This window comes from Sorex araneus, chromosome 6 (genome assembly GCF_027595985.1).
Source record: "Sorex araneus isolate mSorAra2 chromosome 6, mSorAra2.pri, whole genome shotgun sequence".
Lineage (NCBI taxonomy): Eukaryota > Metazoa > Chordata > Mammalia > Eulipotyphla > Soricidae > Sorex > Sorex araneus.
The window spans coordinates 84,016,840-84,038,060 of NC_073307.1; the positions used below are offsets into that span (position 1 = coordinate 84,016,840).

The window sequence follows — 21,221 nt, forward strand, 5'->3', positions numbered from 1 at the left end:
GAGTGGTTACTGTTGTGCTCTAAAAGAGCCCTAGGTCAAGTACAACAGAGAGCAAAGAGAGTTCTTTCCCCCTTTCCCTGGCTGGGGGATTCCACTCAGGCCTTGTACATGCTAGACATGCACTTGCCCACTGGAGCCCTCTCCTTGGCCCTCTTCTGCCATTTCTGTCCTGATTCCAGCCATCCCGTGCTTGTGAGAGGCCAAATGTCAGTCACCTTCCACCGAAGGGCATTAGTATTTTCTTCAAGTGTCTCAAGAACTTTAGTTTTTATATTTGTTAGTTCCAGTCTCTCCCTCTTTATTCCTTGCAGAGCCATTTATGTGGACCCTTGTAAGTTCCTCAGAGATGACAGAGCGTGACATGGATAACAGTTTCGGCTGCCATGTCACTGAGTTTCTGACTGCACTTCAAGAAGTAGCTAAGGTGAGGATGTGAATGAGATGAGGCTATGGCAGGGGAAGACCCCTCTCACTCAGCAGAGTGGGCTGGCCATGGCCCCACTCTGCCAGGAGAACGGGAAGGATTTTGTTCTAACAGAACACATGTGGGTCTCTCCCACTGACAGCACTAGCTTCTTCCCCACCCAACCCCAGGTCCAGCTTAAATCTTCACCCTCGATCCCAGGTTCTCATTCATCTTTGCCAGAGATCACTGTTTGTTCAGAGATCTACCTCATCCTTCCTTTCCTCTGGACTCCCACTCTCCTACAGATGTCAGAAGGGGATATCTACGAAACCCTCAGGAGGATAGCCATCAAAATCCACACTGAACAATGGCCATATACACAATGTCAGAAAGTGACCGATATTATCATCAGCTTCTTGAATCAGATGGTGAGGAGACAGGGCATCTGGGTTGAGGGCTACGGGAATCAAAATTTCACATCTCTGTGCCCAGAGTCTCTTTCTTTCTTTCTTTCTTTCTTTCTTTCTTTCTTTCTTTCTTTCTTTCTTTCTTTCTTTCTTTCTTTCTTTCTTTCTTTCTTTCTTTCTTTCTTTCTTTCTTTCTTTCTTTCTTTCTTTTTTTCTTTTTTTTTTTTTTGCTTTTTGGGTCACACCTGGCGATGAACAGGGGTTACACCTGGCTCTGCACTCAGAAATCACCCCTGGCGGTGCTCAGGGGACCATATGGGATGCTGGGATTCGAACCCGGGTTGGCTGCGTGCAAGGCAAACGCCCTACCCGCTGTGCTATCGCTCCAGCCCCAGAGTCTGTTTCTGATGCATGATGATTCTGGGAATTTGGGGTGGGGCTTGGGGTGGAACGTCCTTCAGCATCCAGCATGTTGTGAGAGGCCTGTCTGTGGTCACCTGAGTCCACCTCCGTGGTGATGGCCCAGACAGAATGGATAACCATGGCAGGAAGGTTCTGTTGGGAGCAGAGAGATGGAAAGCAGGAAGCGTTGGGTCTTCAACCTCTTCCCCTCCAAGTGTGACCAGGACTTCAGACTGCACTGTAAACTCCTGGGACTCGCTAGGCCTCCCCTCGTGTTATCATAACTCAGTGGATCACCTCAGAGTACTGACAAACCTATTTGGGTCTACACACCTGTCTGCTAACTCACCTGTGGGTTTTAGCTCAAGCTGTCTCCCTAGCTCCACACACTTGGTACTGACTTTCCTAACACTGGGTTCTCTGGGGTCTCATTTTCTGGTACCCATCTTCCCATTCCGGCCTTCCTCGGACAATGTGCCTGATCAAGATCTCTAGTATGCCAGGGACTTTGCATAGCCCGACGCATACAAAATCCACTTGGAATCCTTCCTCACGTTTCGCTTGCTGCTACAGGAGAATCCGTGTGCTCCAGACTCCTCAAACCTCACACCCACTTCAGCTCATAAGCCAGAGATTTTACAGATGGCCTGCCAGTCTGTCTTCTGGTCTGAATGGGGAGGCTCTGGCTCTCATTCACGGGGAAGGTTCCTCTGGGTGAGGCATAGTAGGTGGAGGAAGATGAGCTTGCTGTCCTCGAAATAGAAGAGAAGCACATGTTGGACCAAGCTTATTCTCAGGAGCCTGGAGACTGGTCGTGGGGGTTAGGCCTCTCACCTTCAGTTTTCCTCTTTACAGAAGCCAGATAAAAAAATGGAGGATCGATGCACCAGGACTTTAATTGCTGTAGGCCTTCGGTCACCGAACATCATTGTCGAGAAGCTATTGGGCACAGAGCATCAGCCGCCCAGAAGCCTCTTGCTTGCAGCCAAGGAGATCTGTGACAAGGATGGTACGGATCCCCGTGCTGGGAGCGGGGGTGGTTGTGTTAGATGTGGTGACGGTAATAGGGATGGGGTGCTGCCTGCACCCAGGACCACCTTCGTCCTTCTTGGCCCCTCCTAATGGACCTACTCTGAGCTCTGTGTCGGGGTGGGGGTGGGAGATTGGAGAGACCCAGCAGGAGTTGTGCGTGGCTGATGGGGACTTGGGAGAAAACTCCTCGAGAATGGAAAAGACAGAGTAAGGAAAATAGGAGGGGCAAAATGTAGGAGGGGAGACTGAGTTGGAGAAAAAATGTGAACCCAGATGGAGGCAGAAGGCAGAGAGAAGGCCCGGCTGGACACTGCAGGCAGGGTTGCTCAGAGGGCAGTGCTGAGGGGAGCCTGCCTTTGAGCTGAGGGGCTGGGCAGGGCTCACCACACAGGCTCCATTCTGGGGAGGTTCTCTGGCCCACCCTGTGCTTCTCTCAGTCCGAGTGTGGGAGCAGTCAAGTCACAGGATAATGGCATTGCCAGCCCTTTCTGGAGCTGTGGGATGCAAGAGTGGTGAGGGGCAGTGGCCTTCTGAGGGACGGAGTGGCAATGAGGAGGTGTGGGGTGGGCAGCAGGGCAGGCTCGCAGGCTCAGAGGCAGATCTGGAAACGCAGCTCCTGGGCCAGTGGGGCAAGTCTTCTCGCACAGACTCTGAGGGCGCTGCCGGCTGTTTCCTGCAGGCCCCCAAGAGGCAACGGGGGTGGGGGTAAGGGGCTCGGGCACATTTGGCCTCTGTGGGATGTGCCGTGATCCCTCATGGAGCCCAGTCTGCCCAGACACCCCCCAGGGTGTCATGTGGCAGCACTAGTTGTTATTTGCAGCGAAGGATGCTGAAAGTCACTGGCTCCTGGCTGCTTGCGGTTCTTGGAGGCAGGGCAAAGGTCCAAACCCAGTTCTCCTCATCCCTTGCTCCCAATCTCCAGCTCACAGAGCCAGAATGTCTGTTTAACTTTCTCCCAGGGCCCAAGCAGTGCATTGACCAGCTATGGGACTACATCTTGCGTCTTCTGCAGATGAGTGAGGTGGAAGAGGATATGCTGGCCGTCTATGAAGGTGAGGCATGGGAAGGCTGAAGTAAGCCTTCATGGGGTGAAGGGAGGAGAAAGGAATGTCAAGAGTAGTGAAGGAGCCCCTCAGAGACTGGAGAGATATTACAGCGGGGAGGGCATTTGTTTTCCACGTGGCCGACCCAGGTTCAATCCCCAGAAACCTATATGGTCCCCTGAGCACCACCAGGAGTAATTCCTGAGTGCAAAGCCAGGAGGAACCCCTGTGCATCTCCGGGGGGGGGGGACCCAAAAAGCAACAATAAAAAAGGTGCCCCTCTACCAGACACCCGAATCCTGTAGAAGGGGCAGATGATGGCCCAATGCAGGCTCCTTGTGAGCAGATGCTTCCCCCATTGGCCCGACCTGGTCTTGGTATAGGGCTAGTTCCACCCTGTCCATCCTGGTGATCTTCTGGCCACCCCAATGCAGTCAGGTGAAAGAGACCTGCAGTTGTGCTAGTGGGTTCTGTTTCCAGAAGACAATTCCAGAAAGCGTTCATGGTTGGGGCTGAGAGGATGCTGTTTCTGTTTCCCTTGGTGGGAAGAGAATGGTGATGGGTATCCCCAACTCCCTATTCCCCTCACAGTGCTCAGAGCAGTGGTGTCCTGTGTCCAGAGGCAGCTGAATGTGAAGGCTAGTGCTGAGGACAAATTGGCGTTCCTCAAGAAAGCTGCCATCAAATCCTGTGACACATTTCAGCTCTTACGTTACCATTGGCCCCAGGCCCACAAACCCGAGGTGAGAGTAGATGGTGGTGTGGGAGGAGGGCAGGTGTGAGGCTTGAAGCCCAAAGGGCTGTGGGAGGAGCAGAGCGTGTCCTGCTGGACAGGCGCATTCACCGGCCTCCCGGGAGAGCAGGCCTCATGCTTCTCTCCACCCCCACCCGACCCTCTTCCTCTAAAGGAGGGTCAGCCAACACTCTGGGGGTCTTTCAGCTCCTGGTGAAGTAAACGGTTATGCAATGACTTTCCTGTCTCCCTGATTTGCTAAGCATTATGCAAGTCCCTCAGAAGATAGAGAGAAGAAAGCCAGCCCCTCAGGGCTTGCCCGGCCTTCATCCCTGATGAGGTTCATTCTGTCTCCTCGGGCACAGGTTGTCCAGGAAATTCTGCAGCTGTTTGGAAACCTTGTGTCACTAATGCCGGTTTATGAAGTAAAGGACGAAACTGACTGGTTAATAGGAAAGTTAACAGACTTGCCGATCAACATGACTCCGTACATCCAAGAGGTGATTAGGGTGGGGCTGAGAAAAATATCTGGTTTGGTGATGCATTCCCTGTTTCTTTGTATATTGACTTCCATTGGGGGGCTTTCCCTGGCCGTGCTCATGGCTTACTCCCAGATTCCTGAACTGCCGGGGGACTATAGAGAGACCAGAGTCCAACCCAGGGCAGCAGCTTGCAAGACAAGGAGCCCTCACACTGTCCTCTGTCTGGCCTTATTTCTTCTCTGTTGAAGCGTAGGTCCTGGAGTTGGCCAGGAAGTGGACTGTAGGCCAGATGCAGCCTCAAGTTTCTTTCATCTAGACCATTTCACACAGCCACTCCCTGACAGTCTCATGCTTTGACTCTCTCTGACCTTTTTGTTTCTCACACCTAGAGCATAATTTCTAGGCCTCAGATGACCAGGAGACAGTCAATTTGAAACCTTCATTGTCACTTCCAAGCAATTTACACCTGTAGCTTATGGCATGGGGGAGTAATTGGCAGAAGGTGTCTCCCTGGGCCTGGGAGTTTGGAGATTGTGTCAGGTTTCTACTCCTCTCTCCCACAGAATTGTATTGCCAGTATTTGATATTTTATCTGCAGAGGACCCAGATCTACAGCCCAATACACTAATAGTTTCTGTCCTCCTCCCACTTAGCAGCATTTCCCAAACCAAGTGGCCTCCAGTTTGAAGGGGTCATCCAGGAGAAAGAATTAGTGTTCAGGAAATGGGTGGGAAACACTGAGTTCAAAGCCGATGATGTTCTCAGAGCGGGTTTCTCAGAGCTCTTCCTCTGGGGTTGGTCTGGTCTCCCAGGACACAGATATCACCAGGGATTTTGAGTTCAATTTATTAGGGAAAAGGCATGAGGGATGGCGGAAAGCATTCTGGTTTTTCTCCCGGACTGAGAGAGACCACCAGACTGTGATGGAGAGTGGACTCCGTTTGAGCTGAAGGAAAGGGGAAGAGGGAAGGAAGCAGGGAAGGTCAAAGCAGAGGTTCCAGCATGGTCCTAAGAAGCTTTGGGCAAGGCCAGCAGGGCATCGTTGAGCCCAAGTCCTCTGTGAGAAAGAGCCCAGTGGTACCTGGACCAGCCTGCTTAGTGACCCGCTGTGCTCAGTCAGAGGCTTCGGAGAGGCTGGGGGATTTGAGAATCACTGATCAGCCTGAGAGCTGTCCAGTTAGGCCCCATGGGAGGCAGATGGGAGTCACATTCTTTCACAGTTGTTTCTACACTAACATGCCCTCCCAAAGGAGGCTTTTGGGGGTCTAATTTGGTTTGAGGGCCATATTTCGCATTGCTTGGGGTCACACTCGGATCCTTGGTTAATCGTGAGGTGTTTTGGGTCAAACTCCGGCTTCCTGCTCCAACCCTTTGAGCCATTTCCCACCCCTTGATCGAATTTTTGAAAGAGCAGTCTACCTGGTCTAGTTACATTTGCTTTCTGTGGGGCATGAAGTGCTGACCTATCCCACATCTGCTGGGTTTTGTTGATAAGCTGGAGGAGCAACCACATTGGTAGATACTAGGTTCAAACCAGTATAGGACCATCTGTCCCGGTTGAGTTAGACTTAGTAACACTGAGTACTCAGAGAGCCCCTGAGCATTGTGTGGAAATTCTCATCCAAAAAAATATAAAGTTGATTAAATCAACTTTATAAGAATGAACGATGGAGTTTATAACACGTTAAGGTAAACGCATGACTGCAGTAATACAAAGTAGCTAAAAGTATGCTTACATACATGAGGTGCTAGAGTGATCACTTGAATTTGGACTGGGATAAGTTAGATGTTATCTAGAAGTCTCACTAAATCATTAAAACACAACAGCATGATAGTTCAGATCCTCGGAAGGATACCCAGAGACTGAGAAAACCCACTCAAGAGTCAGAGAGATGGAGCAAGGACCATGGCACTTGCCTATTTGCAGCTGACCCTGGTTTGAGCCCTGACACAGTATGTGGTCCCTCAAGTCCTGCCAGGAGTGAGCCCTGAGCACTGGTTGGTGGGACCTCAAAGCTAAAAAACAGAGGGAGGAGGCCCAACAAATTGTGGTGATGGTGGTGGTGGTGTTTTGGTGGGGGGGGGCGGAAATGGGAACACAACAAATGATCTAATATAAATCTAACATGAAGGTGGTATATTTGATCCTAGCCCCCAAATAATCACAAGTTATAAATGTTCCAAATGCCCCAATTTAAAAGGTAGAGATTATCAGAGAGCCACCCTGGTATATAATCGCCCATGATTGATACAAATCTATCAATAGACATAGGACAGATAGAGATTGGATTGGGAAATGTACAGTGGCAGAGGGATGGCTGCTGGAATATTATATGACTGAATCCTAATCTTTTACAGTCTAGTAACTGTGTATCTCACAGTGATTCAATTGAAAAAAATTTTACAAAAAAATGTAGTGTTAACACATATAAATTGAAGAGGCTCCATTTTCTAAGTGACTAAAATAGATTTTAGAGCAAACATTACCGTTAGCTATAAAGAATTTTTTCATAATAAATAAGGTCAAGTCACCAAGAGCATATGGGCCAGATGGTAGGACAATGGGTTTAGGTGCTTGCCTTGCATGTGGCTGATCGGGATTTCATCCCTCGCATCCCCTAATGTCCCCTGATCCCACCAGGAGAGATCCCTGAACTCAGAGCCAAGGGTCAGCCCTGAACAATTGGGTGTGCCCCCAAAGCATAAAGAAATGTAATGGAATGGCAGATTTCCACACCTTGAAACTGAATCGAAGAGCATTCACATAACAATGCCAGCCACTGGGTAGAGGGGAAATATTTCCACTCTCACGCTTGGATGTCAGGATTGTGACAGTTTTGAGAGTAATAGACGTGGGTCCCTTTGGTCGCGATGAATCTGTCCTGTGCCTTACCCACACTATTGCAATGACAGTACTGAGTTGTAAACGTCTCCCTGAGAAGAGGACCTTGGGCAGTCCTGTGGCTTCCCGACAGAGGCGCAAGGGCAGCCATGGCAGCATGTGCCGGGGAGTCCCTTGCCCCGTAGGAGTCCCTGAAAGGCCTATGAGAGCAGGTGACAGCCGGGAGGGGGGCAGGAGAGGGGCCCAGCCATGCTGCAGAGAATGGGTGAGGAATCGAGGGGTTGCGAGGGGTCCATGGGAAGCCTCGGCTGCCTGTACTCACTCCGTTTTCCTGCACACAGTGTTTATTCCAAGTGCTGGATGCTGTGCTCATCAGTAAGACGGGGGGTTTCGACAAGGACTCTCAGGTGGACAGCACCATATTCCTCTTGTTCAAGCTGGTAAGATCCACACGGCTGGAACCCCCTCATCCCCTGTGGGTGACACTGCCTCCCGGAAGGCCTGAGCAGATCCAGGGGGCCAGAGTAGCCTTGGTGCCAATGCAGCGGGGCTTTCTGTTTGTCCACTGGGGAAGGTAGGTTTGTGGTGTGCGGAGCGAGTGATAATTTTCTGCACGGGGAATAGGCCAAGTCAGTCCAGAACAGGCCAGCATGTCTCTGGGCTAGGGTTCCGGGCTGCTTTCTCTCTTTTTCTCTCTCCTTTGGAGCTGATGGCATCCCGGCCAGCCCGGCCTCCTTCAGCACAGCCATCGTCTGCACAGTGACCTTAGCCAGACACCACAGGCTCTCCAGAACGCACAAAGGCCTGCATTTCGGGTATAGTCGGAGATTTTCTGCAGGTGGAAACTGGACACATGGTCTATATTTTCTAGGTTTAGGAGGCCGACTTTCCCTCCTCCTTTAGTCCGGGAAGTGGGTAAAAAGCTCTGGCCACTCTCTCATTCCCGCGGGAGTTGTCAGGCCTCCTGTGTTGCAGCCTTGTTAGGAAGAGACAGTGGAAACTGGCAATGGGGGTTACCTTTGGCTTGTGAAATGTGTTGCTCATGATTGCCTTCCCTTTGGGCTTTGGGAATGTGGACTCCTAGGTTCTATTTTCCCCTGTCTTTTGGCCAAGGACCCTACTTTTCAGGGCTCTGAGCTCTGGCTCCCCCATCCATGCCCTGGGCCTCCCGGATCTGACAGCTCTGATTTCCCCACAGCTCCATATAAGTGGCAGAGGCTCAGATCGGAGCCTCATCTGGAGATCTTTCATGGCCCTGAGTAAGTGACCCCCATGTGGGGTGGGGACTCTGGACCATCTTGCCGTGCGGGTTGGTTCCCATGAAGGGCTTCCGCCCTTCTAGATGAGATGCACATGGTGAGCTCTGCCTGAAATGAAAGGCTTTGCTCCAGCCCCACGTGCCTTGTTCCCCCTCCATCCACCCGTGCTGCTTCTCTGCCTTGGTGGCCCCTGCTCAGGAAGGGGATAAGGTCTTTCCTGCAGTGATCACGAGGAGATTGCTGACCTATGAGGACACATGCTGGGATGGTGGGACAAGACCCAGCGTGGGAAAGCATCTGGCCTGTGCTGGGCACGTGGTTCATGGCAGACACACACTGGCTCTCAGCCCCCTCCCCTGTCCATGCAAATTGAATTCAGTTCACGGCATCAGGGGTTTGCTGGGAGCATGATTCCTCCACCTAGGGCGCCCTCCCTCACTTCACCACTGCCCCACCACCATGTCAGCCTATTTTAATTCCCTTCTTTTCCCACTGTAGTCACGTTACACAGTGACCGGGTGGTTCACTCACTCTTCAGATACCTAAAGTTCAAGGACCCGGCCACACTTGACTTGACCCTTACTGTCTTCACAAAGGTGCTGCGTAAATGTGAGTGAGAACCGGGTGCTGCTGCTTGTCGTTGATCTGACCTTGCTCTGGAGTGTCCCCCTAGTTGGCTAATGCCTAGTTTTAATTTCGGCGTGGCCACAAGAGACAGGAATGCAGAGAGGGGATCAAGTAGGAGGGAAAACTTGGGTTCAAGAAGAAAAGGTGCCAAGAAGTGGGAAGAGACACTGTTGTTGAGGAAGATGGGGAACTCCCAGGGACGAGGACCCAGTTCTGAGGGTGGAGGAGCATGGAAGTGTGGGAGAAGGGCGAGATGGGTGAGAAGGACTTGTGTGGGCATTCCCTCAAGCCTGTGGGGCTTGGGGGTCAGGGTCAGCTCCAGGAAGCACTGTTTAAAGTGTCTTGCATCCTGGACAGAAGCAGAGGAACTTCCAGGGCTGCCATGTGGCCTTTGAAGACCAAGTCTGTTCTTCCCCGTCCTCCCTCCTGCCTTTTTCTGTTTGTTTGGGGGCTGTACTTCGCAGTGCTCGGGGCTTCCTCTGGGCTCTGCACTCAGAATACATCTGGCGGTTTTCAGGGACCAGAGGGGTGCGGGATAGTACCCAGATTGGCCATATGTAAGGGAAATAGCCTACTTGTTGTAGCATTGCTATGCGTGTCCGCCCCCATGCCTCCCCCAATCTTCTTGTCCCACAAAAAAAACAGCACCCCTTGAAGGTAACGTGAGCTGTGTGCTTATGTTCCCTCTAGTGCCCAAGACGGATGAGGTGAGGAGTGAGTTGTTACAATCAGTGATTGCACTGATTCAGCGGGACATCAGATCTGTGAGCATAAACATTCCCCTAACCCTGGGTGCTGAGAGCTTTCTGAGACAGAGATGGAGGCAGATGAAAGAGGAGGTGGGGGTGGGGGCTGAGGATAGTGTAGCTTCCTCACCAGCTCTCTGTCTTCGGATTACCTTGGGTCACATTTGGGCCTCTGCAAATTTCAGCAGGGTTGAGAAGAGTGGCTGGTTCCAACCTACCTCTAAGCCTTTGCCAGGGCAGCAATGTGGTGTTCCCAGTGGGATCTTAACAGCATAGTTTCTGCCCCCTGTGCATTTGCAGATTTTTGGGTGAGATCTTGTGTGGTGTTGGGGTCAAGACACCGTCTTTCCTTTCCTGGTATGTGGTGGGGGAATATTGAAAATGCTCAGGGTTCTCCATGGCTGTGTGCTCACTGTGTTTGGAGTAACTCCTGTGATCTTGTGTTGCTGGGGCTGGACCCTGAGCGTGCCACGTGTATAGTATGTAGTGAGCCCATTATGCTGGCTCACTGAGGCAGTCTTTTGACCAAACTCTCCTGCTGGGGTTGCAGACAGCACAGTTAGCCCCAACTCAGATTGGTCCGGGCTGGGCTGGCTGGAGAGCTGGGCGGGGAAAAGGCAGGAGAATGGGGGAATCCATTGCGAAAAACCAAGTCCTAACTTCAGAAAGTTAAGGATGAGTCCAGGATCTTGGAGTCCACGCGTGGCTTTTCTGATGAAGCTGGCACGTGGCACGTGGCCTGGACTTACATTCTCTCCTGACTCCACTTTCCTGCCAGTTTTCTCTCTCGGGGTATCAGATGGGCATGCCATGGGCTTCGAGTTCCCCAGGAGGGAGGGAGCTGAGCCTTCCTGAAACCCTAGGGCCGAGTCCAGAAGACTCAAGCCTATTGCCTGCGGCTCCCTGAAGGGGGACACACTGGACTTGCGTCCCTTGAGGACACTGCTCAGCCAATCTGACCCTCTGTCTTCTTCTGGGTCCTTTTGTACCCCTGAGGGGCTGATCTCTAGCTGCCTTCCTGGCTAACCCTGTCTGTGACCCTGTAGGTGCGCTTCCCTCTCCTGCAATTTATTGAGGTGCTGAACCGGCATGACTACTTGGAGAATCAGGATGGGAATCACCTCATCTACCATCTCATCAGGCTAACTTTTACTGGACGTTCGGTGAGACGGGGCCAGAGGAACTCCCAAAAGGCGGGGCAAGGGGAGGAGGTGCCAACCTGGGAGTAGGAGGGGAGGCAAAGAGGGGAGGCAAAGGTCCCCCTCGCAATGGGGTCCTTTTCAGCCCTCCGGTTTCTTTCTCCATTTCCAGGTCAAAAGGAGCTTCCGGCGGGAGTGTATAGAGGTCCTTAAAACGGTACAGTGTTGACTTGAAGCTTGACTGGGATAAGTCAGATGTTTTCTAGAAGTCTTCTAGAAACCTCTAAAATAGCATAATCATTAAAAAACCTAGGAAGGATTATCACGGGATTATAAAAAATAACCCCCCCCCCGGGACACAGAGGTCTGGCCCTTACCACTTTGCTCTGACCCCTGACATTCTCCTGACCCTAAAAGTGCATACCACCATCCCATGTCTCACCCTGCTTTGTGTCTCCTCCCTCACTGCCATTCTCACTGCCATTGTTTCTACCACAGCCCTGGTCATTGAGCAGTGGTTCAGGGAGCAGGCGACACCAGTGATCGGCCTCCTCCTCCCTGTGAAATCTGGAGCTCAGTGCTGGCTGGGCTGTGGTTTTCCCTCTGTTAACATGGGGAGAGCTGCACCCTGCCTTTTGCTCTCAGGCCTGCTACCCCCAATTCTCAGATGCCTTCTTGAGATAAGGGTCAGCACTGAAGAGGATGGGGAGGGTAAACCATGGGGCATGAATTAGCATTGACTAGAAAAGCACGAGGAGGGACCTGACATGGCTGTGTCCTTCCTGCTGTCACCGTCACCACTACATGTGCCCCCGCTCCATTTCCTACCTCCTGCCCTTTAGCACATGTGTTCCTGGAGTGTTCCCCGGGCCTTGCCACTTCAGGAAGCAGCTCTGCCTCCTCTAGTCTCTCCTGCCTCGGTGGGGTCAGGACTGGCGGATGTTTTACCAATGTGCAGTGGGAGGTTACAACCTGTGTGTCCAGGCTTCCAGGGAAGGAAGGGATTGGCTGGAGATCAGAAGGGAAGATGGGACAAACGGATTTGGGTGTTGCATTGATGCCCTTGCCACATTCCCTGCCAGATCTCACTGCCCCAGCTCATCACCGTGGTCTGTCAACCTAAAAACTGTGTGATACTTGTGCCCATGAGCACAATCCTATTGCAAAAGGCTCTGCTGGCTTATTCCCTGGGCAACATCCCCTACCTCAGCAGCTCTCACCTCAAGCGTAAGTACCCAGGGGTGCCTCTGGAGGAGTGGTTGTGATTCTGGGGAGCAGGTGGGCTGAGTCTGCAGGGGGAAGGGTTCAGGTGTGTGTGTGTGAGTGTGTGTGTGTGTGTGTGTGTGTGTGAGAGAGAGAGAGAGAGAGAGAGAGAGAGAGAGAGAGAGAGAGAGAGAGAGAGAGAGAGAGAGAGAGAGAGAGACTGCACACAGGCCAGAATCTGGTCCAGAGTGTGAGGAATCAGGTCAAGGTTGTATGGACAATAGGAATCATCTGGTAAGACATATTTGAAGTCGGGTCACTTGGGCACAATTCTGTCTTGCTTTTCGCCATCATGTTAGACACTAGACTCAAGATGTAAAAACAGTGTTACTTAATTGTAAAGTCATGAGTCCATTGCCATTCCTGATCCTCTCTTCTTGCTTGTCGCAACTCTGAGCCTCGCTTTATATTCAGTCCATCTGTGATGTCTATTTCAGTCAGGGCTGGGGTGAGGTAGTCCCCTATTAACTTAAGGGGTGTCTGTGTGTTTGTGTGTGCGTGTGCACATGCATATAAACAGAAAATGTGTTTTCAGACTGAATGCAAATGTCACATGCCTCCTTAGCATTTGTCTTAATGCTCCATTGCAACTTGATTTTCCCTCTTCCTCTGAACTACTGAGGAGCTGTTAGTGGGAGATGGAGCTTGTTTGCCCAGAGCTTGCACTCACTTTGTCTTCATTTATTCTTTTCTTGACACAGCCACTCAGTTCATCTCCCCACAGAAACTCCTGTTTCATCTTGTGGTAAGTGACACTGGGAAGGACACTTGATCTGCGCCCCCACTCATTCATGCTCATCCATTCCTCATGCACCCATCCATGTGCCCCTTATTCCTCCCCCATCCTTCCTTCTAAGCTTCCTCTCACCCTGCGATTTCTCCATGGGTCCTTTCATTCCATCATTCCACAAATAGTTGAGTACTGCTTTGTCCCGGGCTTTTGCTGGTCATGGGATAAGAGGTAAGCCCAAGGATCCAGGGCCTCTGACCAGCGGATATCCTGGTCATAAAGGTAGGAGGCTGGTCCTGCAATACCTATGGAACAATAAGCTCCTAAAAATAGCTAAAGCAACTCGGGGAAAAGAATAGGGGAGGAATCACCCTCCGCAACTTGAATCTCTACTACAAAGTGGTAATAATTAAAATAGCATGGTACTGGAACAAAGGCAGAGCCTCAGATCAATGGAACAGGGTTAAATATCCTGACACACACCCTCAAATATATGATAATCTAGTCTTTGATAATGGAACAAGAAATGTGAAGTGGAGCAAGGACAGCCTCTTTAACGAATGGTGCTGGCAAAACTGGACAGCTGCATGCAAAAAAAAAAATGGGCTCAGATCTCTACCTAACACCATGTACAAATGTCAGCTCATGTGGATTATAGATCTCAACATCAGACCAGAATCCATAAGGTACATGGAAGACAAAGTTGGCAAAACCCTCCACGACATTGAAGCTAAAGGTATTTTCAAAGATGACACACCACTGGCCAAGCAAGTGAAAACAGAGATAAACAAATGGGACTATCTTAAACTAAGAAGCTTCTGCACCGCAAAAGAAACAGTGACCAAAGTACAAAGACAGTCTACAGAATGGAAAAGGATATTCACCCAATACCCATCTGATAAGGGGTTGATATCAAGGATATACAAAGCACTGGTTGAACTCTCCAAGAAGAAAACATCCAACCCCATCAGAAAATGGGGGGTGAAAATGAGCAGAAATTTTCTCAAAGAAGAAATCCGAATGGCTAAAAGACACATGAGAAAATGCTCTACATCACTAATATCAGGGAGATGCAGATTAAAACAACAATCAGATATCATCTCACACCACAGAGACTGGCCCACATCCAAAAGAACAAAAGCAACCTGTGTTGGCGTGGATGTGGGGAGAAAGGGACTCTTCTTCACTGCTGGTGGGAATGCCGACTGGTTCAGCCCTTTTGGAAAACAATATGGACGATTCTCAAAAAAATTAGAAATTGAGTTCCCATTTGACCCAGCAATACCACTCCTGGGAATATATCCCAGAGAGGCAAAAAAGTATAGTCAAAATGACATCTGCATTTGTATATTCAGTGCAGCACTTTTTACAATAGTGCCAAAATCTGGAAAAAACTGGCGTGCCCCAAACAGATGACTGGTTAAAGAAACTTTGGCACATCTACACCATGGAATACTATGCAGCTGTTAGAAAAGACGAAGTCATGAAATTCGCATATAAGTGGATCAACATGGAAAGCATTATGTTAAGTGAAATGAGTCAGAAAAAAAGAGACAGACATAGAAAGATAACGCTCATCTGTGGAATATAAAGTAACAGAGTGAGTGGGAGACTAACACCCAAGAATAGTAGAGATAAGGACCAGGAGGTCTGCCCCACAGCTTGGAAACTGGCCTCACATGCTGTAGGAAAAGGCAGCTGAGATAGAGAAGGGAACACCAAGTAGAGGATGTTGGGAGGACCCATTTGGGTTGAAAGATGCGAGCTGAAAGTAGACTATAGACCGAACATGATGGTCACTCAATACGTCTATTGCAAACTACAACACCCAAAAGGAGAGAGAACAAAAGGGGCAAGGTAGGGTGGTGGGGGACTGGGCGGGGGTGGTTAGAGGGATACTGGGATCATTGGTGGTGAAGGGATGGGTAAACAATCCCTGTATGACTGAAATGCAAACACCAAAGTTCATAAGTTTGTAACTGTACCTCACAGTGATTCATTAATAAAACATTTTTTTAACTACAGAGGAAAAGTAAAAGTACAAGTGCAAGGGATAATGTAGAAATAATGGAAATCTTTTGAATTATTAGAAGTAATATAGAGCATTTTTGATATAAAAAATAAAGAAAACTACTAAAAAAAAGCTCGGAGGAGGAAAGAGGGAACATCATTGGGGTCTGGATATGGGGAAGGAGAGGGAATGAGGAAGACTGGCCTGTCTCCATTGTGGCTTTTGGTGAGAACATCTTTCTATTGATTTGGGGCACATCCACATGCCTTTCTGGATGTCATTTTCTCAGCAGGTATATTCTGATGTTCCCTATTTCCTCAGATGTGACAAGGTAAATAGATGAGCACTTGGAGTGACAAGTGTAGAGACATGCTGTTGGGGTGTTCAGAGTCTCAGTGCCAAGGACAAGCATTGGAATGGCCGCCCATAACTCACTAGGGTAAATGTAGCCAGAGGAAGACAGAGGTTGTGAGGGGATCTTCAGTGAGCAATGGGCTGACTTGGTCGCCGAGAGGCCATGATGGCAGGCAGGCATTTTCAGAGCATCCTGGAGAACAGGGAGGAGACCGGGAGGTTAAAAACAATGGGGAGGCTCTAAGCTGAGCTCTGTGATTCTCTGTGTTTCTTCTGATGTTTTGTTTGTTTGGGGGCCACACCCAGGGATACTCTGCAGTCACACCTGTGTGCGGGGAAGCGTATGGGATGCTGTGGAGGGGGATGTGAATCCAAATCAGTTTTGTGAAATGCCAAAGCCTGAAAAGTACTATTGCTCTGCTCTTTTTTTTCTGATTTACCACCTTCCCCTAAATCTATTCTATAGCTCCTATTTGCTACCCTTCTCAATTGCTCTATATTTTGAAGTCCAATAGCTTCATTTAAATCAATTTACTTAGAGTCATATGTTTATGTGTGTGTGGAAAGAGAGAGATAAAGAGAATTCTGTGTTCAACAGAGCACCTGGGATTCTCCAGAGGGGACTGAAGAGGACAAATCTTTTCTTTTCTTTTCTTTTCTTTTCTTTTCTTTTCTTTTCTTTTCTTTTCTTTTCTTTTCTTTTCTTTTCTTTTCTTTTCTTTTCTTTTCTTTTCTTTTCTTTTCTTTTTTTCTTTTCTTTCTTTTCTTTCCTTTTCTTTCTCTTTTGTTTATTGTCAGTTCATATTTTTTTATTAGAGACTCACTGTGAGGTACAGTTACAAACTTATAGAACTTTAGTGTTTGCATTTCACTCACACAGTGATCGTTTACCCATCCCTCCACCAGTGCCCATTCACCCCCACCAGTGATCCCAGTATCGCTCTCCTGGAGAGGACACATCTGAGAGGACAGGTGCCAGGTTGAGATGTGGAGAATGAGCTGCTTTTCTTTTCCCTCAGATAATCGCCTCCAAACCTTACCGAGAGAAAGGACTGGGAGTAAGCGCTCTCAAGTTACTGGGAGTATTATGCCCAATGACACTGGATCCTGACATCCACTCCAGTGTCATGGTGTTCTGCTCGAAGAAGATCCCTGAACTCTTGTACATCCTGAGAGGTGAGGCCTGAGCTGGGGGTGAGAGGCGGTCCTGGGGCAGAGGGCAGGTTCTGTAGGAGATAACAGCCGAGGTGTTGGAGGGACTTGTGGTGAGAGGAGAATGAGGACCGGCCCGGTGTCCCACAGAGTGCGAGAACTCTTCTGGGTGGACAAGCAGGACTTAGCAACCCAAAAGGCCCAGGTTTGCATCCTTGAGCCCTTAACCTTACACTGACCATTTGAAAGGCAGCACCACTGTGTCCCTCTGACCTTTGGAGAGGGCCCATCTACGCATCCTCGGTTAAGTGGGCACACAGTTATGTGGTGGGGTTCTGAAGGGGATGGGACGAGGTGATGGAAATGGAGGCCTGGGCTACTTCTTGTGTGGGTTCCTGGCCTGGTCTGGCCCTTCTGACAGGTGGGGTGGGGTGTTCCTTGTGCTCTTCTTTCCTAGATAATAATAGGCTCATGCTGAACAAAAAGGAATGGGCGCAGAGGCTACTGAAGGTGAGCACGCCCGGAGAATCCGCTCCCTCCACAGCTGCCCCCTTCCCTTCCCCAGGGGCGAAGAACTGGGCTCAGCTGTCTGAAAGTCTCTGGGAAATAGGAGAAGCCCTGGGAACCCCAGACAAGGAGGAGGCCCTCATCATACTGCCTGCCATCCCACCTCTCTCTGCTCACAGGATCCTTCCCTGGCCCTGTGTCCCCTCCCCTGCGTCAGCGTCTCTTACACCTTCTATTCACCTCTGAAACCACTTTCAGGAGGCTATGGGGGTCAAGTCTCTACTCTGTGTCCTCATGCAGGTTATTGGTCTTGGCCACCCATGTGTCATCTGTGCTATGGGAATTCTCTCTCCCACAGTGACCTGGGATGCTGGTGACCGGGAAGGGGCTGTAACCATGTCAGGGCCATTCCAACACATGTTCACGTGTTGTCGTTCTCCAGTCCTGACGAAGCCCATCTTGCATTTCAACTTTCCTCACTGCCTTTTCCTGTGTGTGAACATCCTGCCGCCTCTTACACCTTTTCTCTTTGGGACCCACTTCAGGGGCGAGAGGAGACTTGTCCCCATTCTCTGTGACCCTCCTCTCCCTCCCTCCTTCTCAGTTTTCCAGGTTGCTGTTAATGATCATAAACGATGAGGAGTGGCTGGAGCGACTCCTACTAGTCATCATGGAGAAGATCAATTGCTCAGACACATTCTATTTAAAGAACAAGGTGAGTGGGAGTGGGGGAGTCCTTTCCCAGCGGGAAAGTGGGAATCCCGTGGTGGTAGAGAAAACTGGGGAAATGTTCATAAAGTACAGACCTTGGGGCAGGAGGAAAGGAATTTCGTGGACTCTGAGTGGGGAATTGAGGGAGGGGAAGGACAGGCAGTCACTCAGGGTGAGCATAAGTACTGAGTGGCTTCCATTGGGCTATGTAGGCAGCTTCCTAAAAGGCTTCGGACTGTTGTCTTTGTAGTTTGTTTAGGGGCCACGCCAAGTGGTACTCCCAGTTCTTTGCTCAGAGATTGTCTCTGGGGATGCTTGGGGTACCATATGTGATGATAGGACTATAAGTACGGTCAGTTGCATGCAAACCTCAACCCCTGAACCATCTCTCTGGCTGCAAGTCTGTTGTCTTCATTGTACACGCCACTGTTTGGGGCAGCAGAGTTGGCACCTGGGTTCAGAGGACAAGTCCGAGTGTCCATCTGAAGGAACTGCTTGAGGGCTCCCTGTGGGAAAGTGTCTGCTTGTGTTGGGATGGGGGTGAGAAAGACGGGGTTCCTTCTCATCAGCCCGCAGTCCTTCCCGGGCTTCTCCATGTGTTCCTGGCCTAACCTGGGTCCAGACTCAGCTCTGGGACACTCAGTCACCTCACCTGGCAAGAGGCAAAAATCGCCTCTATGCCCCAGGAGAGCAGCTGAGGATGGAATAAGGAATAGGGGAGGGTATTTTCTCAGCTCCGAAGGTGAGGTGACCCCAGAGCTACATCCACACATATGTAGAGATCCCAACACATGTTTGTAAAACAGATGCTTGAATATGGTTTGAGAATTTTGAGAATTCAAACTTGCTTTCTTGCCTCTGAACAGAACTTTGGGTGCGGGTGGGGTCTCCAGGAGAGACAGCTCTTTTCCAAGCCTTTGCTCTCTCACTGTGACAGATCCTATGAGCATCAACCACATCCATGCAAAGCTCTGTGGTTGGAGGGTTGGGGCTATAAGATGGAAGAAGCAGGAATCCTGATCATTTTCACTCTGCTCCTGACAATCATGACTAAGTGTCACAGCACCGAAGGCGCCGAAAGCCACTGCCTAAGAGATAGGAAGGGAATGTGGGCAGTATTTAGTGTCGGACGGAGTCCAGTCCTGCGTGAGGGGAGCACAGAGAACTGTTCCCGGGGCTCTGAGAGCTGGACCGAGAGGCTTTGTCAGAGGTGACCACTCTAGCTGTGTTCAAGGCTGTGTGTGACTTCACTTTCAGGGTTAGACTGGGGCGCCGGTGGTACCTGGGATGAAATGTGCTCTTCCATGTCAGCCCTCCCCTGCCCACGACTCCATTTGAGGACTGAAAGTGCAGTGTCCTGGGAAATGCCTAGGGCCTGGGCAAATGGGGAAACTGAGTCATTCTCGGGAAGAGTGAGTGTGGAAAGAGGAAGCGCCAATGGCCAGCTGAGAAATGAGCAGCTGCTTTCTGACCTGGTTCCCAGGAGCCGGGCCTGGGCGAGGACTCCTGTCAAGGCGCACGTTCTGGGAAGCTGTGGTGGAGCACAGAAGCAGGCCAGGGAAGGGGGAGCTCTGACAGGGAATGACATGGCAGAGCCTGTGCTGCCTGGAGACAACGTGCCCAGGGCTGTGCCCCCGCTCCCCATCCTCACTGTCTGAGCCCACCATGATTGGTAGGAGCCAGGGAGGGGAAGAGAAGGCCGCGGAGTCCCTGGATTTTGTCCCTGGACTTTGATTCCTCGAAGCAGCAAGGGAGCCGATTTCCTAGAGCCTGAGGCCAGCGCAAGGCACCTACCCCAGACACCTTGCCCACAGGACGGGGGAGGGAACCTAGAGGGGGATCTTGAGGGGCTTGACGTGAAACAGGTGCGGGCTCACTCAGCGGCTCTTCCCCGTGCCACGGACCGTGTAAGCCCCGGGTAGGCCTTTGAACATGTGGAGCTTTTTCCCTTGGGAGATGCCGGGTGAGGGCCAATTAGGAACCAACCGAGCCAGCATAGAAGGAAGGAAGGACCATGCCGAGGTTCCTCTGGGAAGACCCAGGACGGTGAGCTGGAACATTCCGGGGAGTCTGCAAAGAGTGTTCCAGAGAGAACCCACAGGAAGTGCCTGAGGTGGGAAGGAGGGGAGAGGGTGAAGACAGGCAGGTGGCTCAGGGGTGAGCAGTCCAGACCTAGAGAGCAAGGACCAAGGCTTTTGCTGTGTCCTGAGCTGCAGAGGAGTCAGAGTGCAGGGAATTCCTGTTTTCCCTCCAGCCTGAGTCCCGCCTCATTGTGGTGGCTGTCTCTGCCAGATGCCCCCAGAGGTGACAGTGGGCAGGGACAGATTTCTTTTTCTTAGTGGCAAAGGGAATGGATCCCTAGGTCTCACTTACCAAGGCACGGCTGACGGTTCTGAAGCGGGACTCAGCAGTGGCTGTCCCGAAGATGGCCATAAGGTTCTCCTGACTAGAGGAGGAGGCTAGAACCTGCCCTTCCCCCCCTCCTAGGCTTTCCTCTATAAATTCTTTGGCTCTACACTGAGGGTGTCAAGAGGAAAGCAACTGGTGAATACAATGGTCTTTTCCCTCCTGCAAACATCCCACCAGGAACCAAGAGAGAGAAAGGTGAGGTTGCGTGGTGGGTGTGGGCCAAGTTGGAACCTGTTTTGTTTCTTTTGTGGGCACGGGGATGTTTTTTTTTACCAAATGGTCCTCCGGAGGGTCAGGGGGCATGTGATTCACTATGTGGCCAGAGGCTGCGGTGCTGCGTGAGCCCTGCAGTGCTGGGGATGACACGGCTACCCTGTTGGTCTTCGGGGGTCTCCATGGCCACAGCCTATAGTGTTCTGGGCTCTGGCACTGTTTTTGGTGACGCTTGAAGGACCATGTTTTGCCAGGGATCAAACCTGGATGATCTGCACACAAGGCAAATGATTCACACTTGTACTGTCTCTCCGGCCTCTTTCGAGTTTTGGATGCATGATGGTTAGGTGAGAAAAGCTGGTTCCCAGCTCTGTCACACACTGACCGTGTGTCCTTGGATGCATTGCTGAACCCACCTGGCCTTTATCTTCTTTTTAAATGAGCCTATGGGGGATCAGAGCGATAGGACAGCAGGTAGGATGGTTGCCCTGCACAGTGCCAACCATGTTTTATCCCTGGGACACTCTACGGTCCCCCAAGCACCACTATGAGTCACTTCTGAGGGAAGAGCCAGAAGTAAGTTCTGAATATCTCCGGGTATGGCTCCTCCCAAAACAAAATAACTTGATGAGCGTAAGGAACCTTCCCCTGAGGGTGTTTCCTCAAGCTTAAAACAATGTCTTGATTTTCTATTTTAATTTAAAACAATTTCTCACTCAAGGAATGGTTGCATCAGCCAAGCAGCCAACAAGA

General features: G+C 50.6%; 1 protein-coding gene across 1 annotated transcript in view; it reads left to right on the forward strand.

The window, feature by feature from the left end:
* The first annotated feature begins 361 nt into the window (after positions 1–361).
* Positions 362–21,221, forward strand: part of LOC129405893 (maestro heat-like repeat-containing protein family member 1) — a 64,222-nt gene continuing 43,362 nt past the window's right edge. The window contains exons 1-18 of the mRNA XM_055143587.1: positions 362–424; positions 712–834; positions 2,071–2,224; positions 3,207–3,299; positions 3,882–4,033; positions 4,389–4,523; positions 7,689–7,787; positions 8,546–8,606; positions 9,105–9,215; positions 9,924–9,997; positions 11,026–11,142; positions 11,291–11,335; positions 12,201–12,345; positions 13,083–13,126; positions 16,496–16,652; positions 17,086–17,138; positions 17,740–17,850; positions 20,334–20,450. Coding sequence (XP_054999562.1) covers positions 362–424; positions 712–834; positions 2,071–2,224; positions 3,207–3,299; positions 3,882–4,033; positions 4,389–4,523; positions 7,689–7,787; positions 8,546–8,606; positions 9,105–9,215; positions 9,924–9,997; positions 11,026–11,142; positions 11,291–11,335; positions 12,201–12,345; positions 13,083–13,126; positions 16,496–16,652; positions 17,086–17,138; positions 17,740–17,850; positions 20,334–20,450 — 1,854 coding nt within the window. The remainder of the gene's footprint in view (positions 425–711; positions 835–2,070; positions 2,225–3,206; positions 3,300–3,881; positions 4,034–4,388; positions 4,524–7,688; positions 7,788–8,545; positions 8,607–9,104; positions 9,216–9,923; positions 9,998–11,025; positions 11,143–11,290; positions 11,336–12,200; positions 12,346–13,082; positions 13,127–16,495; positions 16,653–17,085; positions 17,139–17,739; positions 17,851–20,333; positions 20,451–21,221) is intronic.